Here is an 11,126-nt window from a genome sequence, read left to right as displayed (position 1 = left end):
CTGCCAGCCGGTAAAAAACAAGATGAACAACCAGAGAGGTAAATAATCGAGAAGAAAAGGGGGTAAAAGGGGGCCAGCGCAGAAGAACACAAGGCAAAAATACGATCAACATCTCAAGGGACTTCAGAGTCAATAGCGAATAATACACTTTACGCGAATTGGGTAAAAGTTGTAGCAATTCTGAAAGCGCTATAGTGTACGTATATTTTTCATATTTAATTCATAAAAATTATAGAGTATTTGACGTAAAATATTAATATTATTTACAATTTTAAATCTGGCGCGGAAATAAAATTATTTAGTCTATGCTGCGTCGCCGTCGCATTGGTGTGATGCCAAACGCGAAATTCGCATCAAATGCAAGCGGTAGCGACAGCGATAGCGGCTACGTTGCGAATATTCGCGTTGGTTTATGCGAGCCTTTATGAAGCAGTGATCGCGACCCCCTTTTGTGATAGTTAAGTAACATGCGACCCTTCGCCATATTCGATAAAATAAATAGTCATTTTTATTAGTCGGAAAACATACTAAAAATGATTGTAAAACAAAACTCTATTGGTAAAATAATAGCGCCGCAGGCGTTTTTTTTTTTACTATTAGAGTAAGTTTGTTCTTAACTGTCTACTAATCTGTTACTTAACTGTTCGACCTGCCACGCCGAGTCCCTACTAAGCCCAGGTCCTCAGGCTAGAGTCCTGTCAGCCTCCCCCTTGTGGGGGCCATTCATACAAATATAAGCGAATGAAGTTTTTAATGACTTCGATGATTTTGAGTCCTTGAATTGCAAATCTTCATGATATCAGTATTAGAAAGATGAATAATTGTTATATTAAGTATCTGGTGTGACGTCGAACCCATTCATGGACTTTGACTTCGTTGCAGCATAATAAAAAAAATCCTGCTTCACCTGCCAAAATGAAGTCAAATATGTTTGAATTTGTTGCAGCCGTTGTAGCTTATAAAACCATTCCAGGTTTCCGCGAAACACCTATTCACGTTCTACGGAACATAGTTTGGGAAACCCTGGTCTATATATAGAGTGCTCATACTGACGCGTCTGCCGTGTTCACTTGTTAGGGCCATTCTATTTTCAGAAAACCATCCTATTTCTACACTACCTATTCATAATAATATATATGGCTACACTGCTAATAAAAATATCAGTATTAAAATGCCATTACAAATCGATATTTCCAGCTGCCTTGACACAGGGAATGGTTTGATTTGGATAGATGAGTTAAATGATAAATAATACACTAGCATTACTACACTGTCTACAAATGTAATGCACAGATCAATGCTACATATTTTTTGGAAATCGGTATTATCACCGGTTTTTGTGTGAAGGACTAGTCTGACTTTGACAGCTGATGAATAACAGGAATATATATTATTTATAAATAACACTTATAGTTAATAATATATTTGATTTGAGATTTTTTATAATTCAATTTGAAACAAGAAAAGGCGAATCAATATGTCAAGCAATCTGGGATCTGATTTTGACAGCTGAAAAGTGGACCACTCGTTGTTTGTGCAAAAAGTAATGCTCAGGCTTTATTAATCTAAAGATGACGGTGGGTCTGTACGATGGCATTATTGCATTCATTAGTCTATGGCCAAATTCACCATAAAGTATAAACTAAATCTTGCTCAGCTTAGTTTTGTTGTGTCATTTTCGATTTCTTATTCTTTACTGTTGTCTCATTATACCGGTCAGTAATGTCGTCGTGCTTAATTCCTGAAATTCCACGAGCAGGTTTTTCTTTCGAAAACTGCCAAAGGTAGTATACTACATTTCAATGAAAGGTTCGTATTTATTGGTCTTGGGATTATTTTCTACAGCGTCTTTTTGTTGGTTATAGGAATGCCTTCCTCTGCGCGAAGGGTTTTCAAGCCCCAAAAGCGATAAAGACTGGAACAACCATCGTTGGAATAGTATTCGAAGGAGGGGTCATTCTTGGAGCCGATACGCGAGCAACTGAAGATACAATAATCGCCGACAAAAACTGCGAAAAAATACATTACTTGGCCAACAACATGTACTGTTGTGGAGCTGGAACGGCCGCTGATACTCAGGTGACGACTGAGATGATATCGTCTCAATTGGAGCTTCAGCGTCTTCACACAGGACGCATTGTTCCTGTCGCCACGGCATGCACTCTATTAAAGCAAATGCTGTTCAGATACCAAGGCCACATTGGTGCTGCACTGATTCTTGGTGGAGTCGATAATGATGGACCTCACATTTATTGTATCTATCCGCATGGTTCTGTGGATAAATTAACATACGCTACGATGGGTAAGTGTTTGTTCATTACCACCCCGTTGCACCATTCCTATGCCAAGTGACATCCGTAAGAGACACGCTGTTTCTAGACTAAACCATACCATAATAAACCATTTTCGAAAATCGCCCATAAAATTATGGGGCGAAGATGAATTACCTACGCATCGTGGCCGCCGCAAGGTATGCAGCCATCTGTTTGCGAAAATATGATTCCGTCCTGAGTACACATCAAAAAATCTTGGTGATATATCAGTGACACACAATGACATTAATATGGACGAATCATCTGGAAAAGAAAATGACACTCACTTTATTGCCGGGTCTGCCGAATGGCATAATCTGTTCTAACGCCATTACAATAAAGGTGATATTGCTATAAATTCCTAATGCTTTTTGTTGGGTCTGCCGAATGGTTCGGTTCGAACGGGTTCGCTCAAATGAACATTGACATTAGAAACACTGCTGTAACGCCATTACAATAAAGGTCATATTGCTATAAATTCCCGATGCGTGATATCGCATAATGGAGATTGCGTAACGTCTACATATACACGTGAATGCGCGAATTTACTTGCTAGCTACTGTATTGAGTGCGTCGTCCATTAATAATGTCATTGGTGACACACTAATAAACTGGCTTTATATGCTCATACATTTTACTCTGGTATGATTTTGTAGGCTGGATTATAACACTAACAGTCTAAGCAGTTCATCATTATTTACTGGGTCGATATACAAGTAATAATCATAAATTACCAATTATTAATTTTACACACTTTGATAATTCAAATTTTGTTTATATTTGGACTGACAGCATAATATATTATGCTCATACTAGGCACACATTTAGATAAAAACTCATCTTGAATTATTCCATGTTAAACATATCCTAAACCTTTTTGGCTTGGTGTGTTGTCAAATGAAAATCACCATTTTGTAAATATTGAATACTGCATAATTTACGAATGCAACAATGTACTGCAGGGAAATAATTTTCTCCCAATTGTTTATTACATATGTTATTTTTACTATTAAATTCATTGACCCATAATCTAAGGGCGGCAGGTTATATGAAAGTATGGTGAAGCAGGCTGGTAATCAATTTGAGGCAAAACTAACGTTAACATTATTAATTATATGGGTATGTTGTAATGACCAAAGTAAATCCTCTGTGATGCCCTGCATTTTTTTATTGCGCCGCTATTTCTCGTAAGTTGTCGGCTATTGTTGGCCTGCTTCATTCAGTTGTATGAGAAAGCCGATTCCTTGCCCCTCTTGTTATTTAATATCTCAATGGCCATAAAAAATTGCAAATTGGAGCAGCAGACTCCTATTGCCATTTGCCCTGATCGTGAAATTTAAAATTATTAATTCTAGCAACCCATTGTATGATATGAACCAATGAAATCAAGCGTCAACATGATCGAATTGTTGCGTGTAATTGCTATTTTAGGTTGATGATTGCTTGCTATGTCACGTCTGTCGTGTAATTAGAGCATACGAAAATTGTATTTCTCAGATGGAAATATCTTATACTTACAACCTTTTCTCGATTTGTCGTACTTATCCTGTGCCTTACTTGTTATTCCCATGACATGTTAATTCCTATACTTCATGCTTCAGGCATGCTCTTGTCAAGTCAATACAAACGAGATAGTCTCATACAACATATTTAATTACCTTGCTAGTTTATCTTACTTGCCCAATGCAATAAATTAACAATAGAGAGTTTTAGGAATTTTTTAACAATGTTGAAACCTCATCCCTATGAAGAAAAAGTAAATATTAAATCACCATGTTATCTACAAAGTATGGGGTTCCATTGAATGGAGGTTGGATTAAGTCTTTTTACGAATAATAATTGTTAGCCATTAGCGTAATCCATTGGGTCCTTGCACTGGATCAAATACTTTGAAGAAAGGAACATTTTATCAAAAATCGGTGACTTCTTTCACCTGCTATATCATTGTTATGTGGTTTCATGAGTTCCATAGAGTTTCTTAAATTATTGTAGTAATGCATGGCCATTTTAAAATGTATCCTTTTTTACACAATAGGTTCCGGTTCGTTAGCAGCCATGGCAGTATTTGAATCTCGTTGGTTACCGAATATGTCTGAAGAACAAGGGAAAAAGCTGGTGCGCGACGCGATTGCGGCTGGAATATTCAATGACTTGGGCTCAGGTTCAAATGTCGATCTCTGCATCATCCGCCCGGGTGTACCCGTAGAATACCTTCGGACTTATGAAGAGGCCAACTTAAAGGGAAAGCGCCAATCCTCGTACCGATACGCTAAGGGTACCACCGCAGTATTATCAACTAAAACCAGGCCGATTGAAATCGAGGACGTATCTGTTCGTAGAACCGAGCCTAGCGCTGGACCAATGGATATTTGATCATATTAAATAATTAATAATATTACGATTTTTATAAAATTTCATTATGTATGTATATTTTTAATTAAATTCGGTGTTTCCTGAAACCCTAATAAAGAAAAAAAATAACATCTATTTTTATTTAATTGAGAATCAATTCCATGGTACAAATAAATATGACTGAAAAAGTATCATAGAAATCACCTGACATTAAGTAAAAGCATAGAATTTGATTTTGATAAATCATTTACCTTTATGGTCAATTTAAAAAATTATTTTGTAAAATGGAATGCTGCATAATTTTATTATGCAATCTGCAGTGACATCTATATTTTAACTGATAAATCGGAGAGCTGTTTCACTCCGAGATATTAATTTATGGCAGTTCTTCCCAACCTTTTTCGTCTTGTGGCCCACTGACTAATACCATGTACCTATAACTATTTTCAGTTATAAATTTAAATATTACGTCTATGTAATTGCACCAAAATGACATGTTGAGTAGACGCTTGAAATTGTATGTAAGACACCGATTAAAAAGCTCTAGGCAGTGGTCGGCAATCTTTTGAGAGACTGGGTAAAAAAAATTATATGGTTAGTGGGTAAAAGTTTGAAACAAATTTTTAATATTTTTAAAAAACGTATAATGTGTGAATATTTCAACATTTGACAAATACATAGTCTTAAGTCGAACACAGGAATCAAGATTCTCTGGCGTTAAGGGGGAGACGCATGCCAGCAGAGAACCTAGCGGAAATATACGAAGCTTGCAATTTGAGATTTTTTTTTGATAATTTACAATTTTAACTGTACTATTAAATAAATATGTATCCGAAAACATTAAAAAGATTTTTTATTTTTTTTTAAACTTAAAGATAAACTTACAATTGTAATAAAATGTGAATTCATTGCAGGGTCAAATCTTATTATTGCATTATATTTTATGGTCATAATTATCATTAAAATTTAGTTTATTAAGTTTTAGATTTTATGTGGTGTAGATTTTTGACTAATTCATCGTTTTAATATTTTTTATATATATTTTAAAAAACATCGATTTTTATAAAAATATAAATGTGTATAACTTAAAATCCTTTTTATTTATATCAACTCGAGCTTCAATATTGTGACCATGCCTAAAATAAAATTTGATATAAATAAAAAGGATTTCAAGTTATACGCATTTATATTTTTTTTAAAATCGATGTTTGTTAAAATATATTTAAAAAATATTAAAACGATGAATTAGTCAAAAATCTACACCACATAAAATCTAAAACTTAAAAAACTAAATTTTAATAATAAATATGGCCATAAAATATAATGTAATAATAAGATTTGACCCTGCAACGAATTCACATTTTTTTACAATTGCTAGTTTATCTTTAAATTAAAAAAAAAAATTAAAATCTTTTAAGTGTTTTCAGATACATATTTATTAATTACTACAGTTGAAATTGTAAATTATCAAAAAAAATCTCAAATTGCAAGCTTCGTATTTTTCCGTTAGGTGCCTCTTTTCGCCTCGGATAGTATAAGCATCCCCCTTAATCGATTTCGCAGAGTATTCTGGACACATTTCATTTGAGAAAATGTATGCTTACAAGAATATGTTGAACCAAATGCATAAGTTTCACGGTTGTTTTATATCGTAATAGATTTTTGGGTTTCCACCGTGTGTACTTCTTTCCTCGACGTTTCGGGCTCGTTGCAGAGGCCATTATCAAGAAATGATTCATCTCCCGAAATTTCGAGGAAAGAAGGAAGAAGTACACACGGTGAAAACCCAAAAATCTATTACGATAGAGCAAATGCAATTTTTTTTAAGCATGAAGAATTTTGTGGTAATGACACCCAGCATTACATTCATGTGATCGTGTTCTGTGATTTCAAGATGCTGGCGAAGATTTTAAAATTTATTTGTCCATAGAACTGAACATTTCAGTTCAATGTATTCTAATTCCAGATTATTTATTCCAAGATATTCAAAATATTTAAGCTCAAGCTTGTTTAAATCCATCTCATCCGGTTTTATAATAAAGCTAAACATTGGACCACACGTCTTTAAATCCTCAAATCTCGCATCAAATTCCGTTTTTATAGCGCTGATATATTTCACAATGATATTCATATCTACATCTTCAATGCCTTCATGTGTTTTTATTGATGGAAAATATTTAATTATTTTAATTTTGATATCATTTTCAAATACAGACAATTTCAAACAAAAATAATAATGTGATAATAAAACATTATTCATTCATTTTAACTTTTTTTTAAATATTGGCATTTTCAATAAATAAATAATTGTATAAAAATAATAATTTGAAAAAATATTATCATATTTTCTTGGCAGGGGAACCCAAAATGTTGTAGTGGGTAATTCAATTACCCGCGGGTAGTATGTTACCGACTACTGCTCTAGAGTCTAGTCCAGAAGCCGGCACGGTGACCAGAATTCATACCTATTTATGAAATGACAGGTGAAACGGAGTATTTTAAATAAAATTCTCCTATATAGTATGTCTCAATTATATACGTCGGTCCTTTTCTAACGCATGTTACAGTATTGCATAAGTCAATGAAGGAATAAGACTGAGATATGTATCGATTTGCAAAGTCGAGTGTCAACACACACATGACTCCAACAGATAAGCGGGGTAAGAACATAAAGTAATCAAGCCACAAAATTTATTTGTGTCCTTGATTTTGTGTTAACACATTGCCTGCCGAGTAGATCATTACTTTTTAATTATCACATTTAAAATGCATGCTAATTACATCGATTGGCCACCTGATCGTTACACGCTAAGTGCGTCTTCAGCGTCCAATGACTTAAACTGCAAAGTTCTTAAAGTTCAATTAAATATGTCTTAACAAAAATTTAAGTCAACAGCACTGGACCCGAGAGTATAGGTGTGGAAAACGTAACTTTTTCAGTCAAAAAAGCGAAATTATCTTATTTAAAACATATTCGCAAGTATTTGATATTCAATATACGTACTTGTTGTACCATAAAACTTATGTAGTTGCACTTAAATCCGGCTGACACGAACATGTTCAACTCGAAATTTGACATAAATGAAAAATATTTGTCAAAATAATTGCTTATTATTATCATATAAAACAGTAGTTGACTTGTTTACGAAATTTTCAATCTAAAAAAGAACATAGGCTAATACTTTTCGTTTTTGTACTGCGTGCTCTTGACTTTAGCTCGGTACTAATAAAAATAATGTACGGCAACTAAAGTAGCTCATTGAACATTAAACTTGATGAAACAACTTAACGAGCTCAAATAGTTACGCTAACCTAGAAATTGTCCACAGAATTTTCAGTAAAAAAATCATTGCGTTCATTTAAAAATCATTCATTGTCATTTGCAAGTGTTTAGTGGAGAGGAAAACACTGAAGTTGACAGTATTAGATGATTAGTGAGCGATCGAAACACAAACTTCTTTTAGATTCAATTAAATTAGTCATTATTCACATTTATAGCATCTCGTTAATATGATTAATATTATTCCGTGTGATTCCTTTATAATGTTTTATTTATGAAGAACATATTATTATTAATTATAATAGATAGGTATACAAAATACCATACTTACACATCATAAAATAGTTACCAAAGAAATTTGTTAGCTGGCATATTTTTTTGTATATCGTTGCCACGTGTATTCATTTTATGTGTAAGTGCTCGGCCGTAGTGAATTGGCGGGCGCGACGCGGCGGCGTCTTGCGAAACTCAAACGTATAACCGTGCGTATTATGCCCCAAAAAAGACACTGTCTACGAACATTTTAGACACGGTTATACGTTTGAGTTCCGCAAGACGCCGCCCCCGCGCATCCACTACGTTCTTGCACTAAGTCATAAAATTTGAGGTAGGTTAAGAATAACAATACTGCCATTGTTCTTCCTTACTTGAAATTAGGGTATCCCCATAGATGTATTAAAAGTTAAGATAGGCAACAATTTGGCTTCCTCATACAAGTGAATGAAGCATGCCGATATGCTCTCACGAGAAATGACGACGCGATAAAAAAAATGCAGGGCATCACGGAGGATTTACTTTGATTTTTATAGCGTACCCATATAATATAATGTTAACGTGGAAATTTTGCCGCAAATTGATTACCAACCTGTTTCACCATACTTACCGGCTTCACCATACTTTCATATACAATGCCGTCCCTAGGGTATCCCCCAGTGCGAAAATATATTGTTTGTTAGCAGTTGTGTTAAAAGTTAATTCAGTGTATGTATTTATACCGCATGTTACATAATCATTTGACTGTCCATGTTTCTATTGAGTTTAAGTAAAATGAGTAGCCAAAAAAATGTAAAACAGGTCCGAATTCGTGAAAGAGTTGGAAAAATTCGTACTTCTGCATTGAACGTGAAAACAATATAATCTGTTTAAAAATTACATTAAGCCGGCTCGCACATCACAACTCGCCTCGTGTGCCTTACCGCCATAAATCAAATTTTCCGAGAACAGGCGGCCAGTGTTGCATGACACAACCTCGCACATCTATCTAGCGACAGTCGCGCGTAGCCTTCGAAACGTATTGATATTTCAATGCGGCGATCGGCGACCCGGTATAGGAATGACCAATTCGTATGTGTTTCTTTGTGACTTCGACCCTCCGACTCGGAGCCCGAGAAGGATGCAACATGTTGAATGCAACAGCCAGATGTTTTTTTCAGACGAAACAGTTGCATTCGGTCGATCTGCGAAGCTCCATTTGGCAACACGTGTTATGTTGTTTCGTTAAATAACGATGACGTCACATCGACGTATTCGACACGTTTTTAGCCGAGACGAGTTCCAATGTGCGAGCCGACCAACAGTTCTTTTAGGGGTGCGTCCTAAAAAAATTATTACACAAAAAGGCACGCAGAATACGATCAAATTTACGCATTGGCACAACAAACATTCCAGTACAATTTGAAACTTTAGGTTAGGTTTAGGTCGTTTAGGACAATAAATGACTTTGTGTACCATCATGTTAATGTGTTAAAAATTGTATTGGTGTTAGTTAAGTGCATCTTTAAGAATAGGAGTGGGATTAGAGTGGTTAGACTCTTGTTAGATTGTTCGAAAAATCGGGATCGCAAATTATGTAAGATATTATTGTGTCATATTGTTTAATTTTGTGTGGTCACCAGAGTGACTATTATTTCCTGCGTAGATTGCTCTATTTGAAGACGGAGTGATAAAAATACTCTCTTCTATACTTTAGGGTTGTAATAGTTGGGTATGGTGCCGGCCCCTGGTCTAGTCTGTGGTATGCAATGTGACAGAAGCAGGGGGTTGGATATTGAGATGTACCTAAAAGAATGGTAAGATTATTAGTTCTTAGAATCACCATGGTGACATATCAGTCAAAATATATCACGCTGTACTTGCATCATGGTATCCATATTATTCAAAATCAAGATTCAATCACGATTAATATGGTATTTATTTTATTAGTTTCTGCTAATTAGCGAAAATATAGAGATTCATGAGACAGAAGTAATTATTTCCCAAAGAGTAGTTTTGTATGAACTAAATAAAATTAAACACATGTATATTAAAAAATAATTTATTATACAAGAAATATTATTTGTGAATGTTACATGTTGAATGCCTATTCTAAATTTTGTTAAATCTCTTAAAAACAATTAAGTACAATCATATTCTTAAAACTACATTTGTCGTAAACAGTCTCTCATATTGTTCCCTTGTAAAATTATAATCTGACAATGTTTATTGATGGAATTATGTAGTGTCTAAAGTAGAAATTGATCACAATGGCTTTTACTATTCTCCAAATAAGTGGATACAGAAACCATGATTCCAAATTTTAAAAATATCAGATCATGTCTAGCAAATTTTACACTAATTGTTAAGGCATGTCCTGTTTCAAACTAATTTACCCACACTATCATGTTTCTGTGGAATTGGTCGCACCAATACTTAATTACAAATATAGACATTGTGACAGCTGCACCGTTTCCTTATAATTTACAAAAAGTTAAGTACACTATACATTTTATGTAATAATCAATAAATACTTAGTAATTTAAAATCTTAATAAACTTTTCTTGGAATGTTGGCGTATATTTTGACTAATAACAATTATAATCGAATTTTTTATACATTCGTCATCTTGGTATACCAAAACTCTAATCACCGCATTATCCAACTAACCCATATAAGGTCTCATAAGATATTGTACCTTTATTAAAAATTGCGAAAGGAAAAAGGAGATAAGTCTAAAATCACTTCTTCTGGAGGGCCAAAAGGTTGAGTTTTAGACCACTTTGTTTAGAAACTTATGTTTCTGTGTGGATTTACTAATTTAGAGGTGCTGATTTGACTCGACCTTTTTCTCCTTTATGCAACATGGTTAATTTGGCATATTGAAGTCATTTTTCAATTTTTAAGACCTATTTCCTTTTTCTCACATA

At 34.3% G+C, this 11,126-nt stretch overlaps 1 protein-coding gene across 1 annotated transcript; it reads left to right on the top strand.

Moving 5' to 3' along the window:
• Window positions 1-1,625: 1,625 nt before the first annotated feature.
• Window positions 1,626-4,797, top strand: Prosbeta2 (Proteasome beta2 subunit). The gene is made up of 3 exons (XM_085956066.1): window positions 1,626-1,784; window positions 1,866-2,302; window positions 4,348-4,797. The coding sequence occupies exons 1-3, from the start codon at window positions 1,723-1,725 to the stop codon at window positions 4,683-4,685; spliced, it is 837 nt and encodes a 278-aa protein (XP_085812192.1). The 5' UTR covers window positions 1,626-1,722; the 3' UTR covers window positions 4,686-4,797.
• Window positions 4,798-11,126: the final 6,329 nt, after the last annotated feature.

This window comes from Rhyacophila brunnea, unplaced genomic scaffold, assembly GCF_057557595.1.
Source record: "Rhyacophila brunnea isolate RB1 unplaced genomic scaffold, BYU_Rbru_1.0 scaffold_5, whole genome shotgun sequence".
NCBI lineage: Eukaryota > Metazoa > Arthropoda > Insecta > Trichoptera > Rhyacophilidae > Rhyacophila > Rhyacophila brunnea.
Note: the sequence above shows the minus strand (reverse complement) of the source record. Positions and strands in the feature narration are given on the sequence as shown.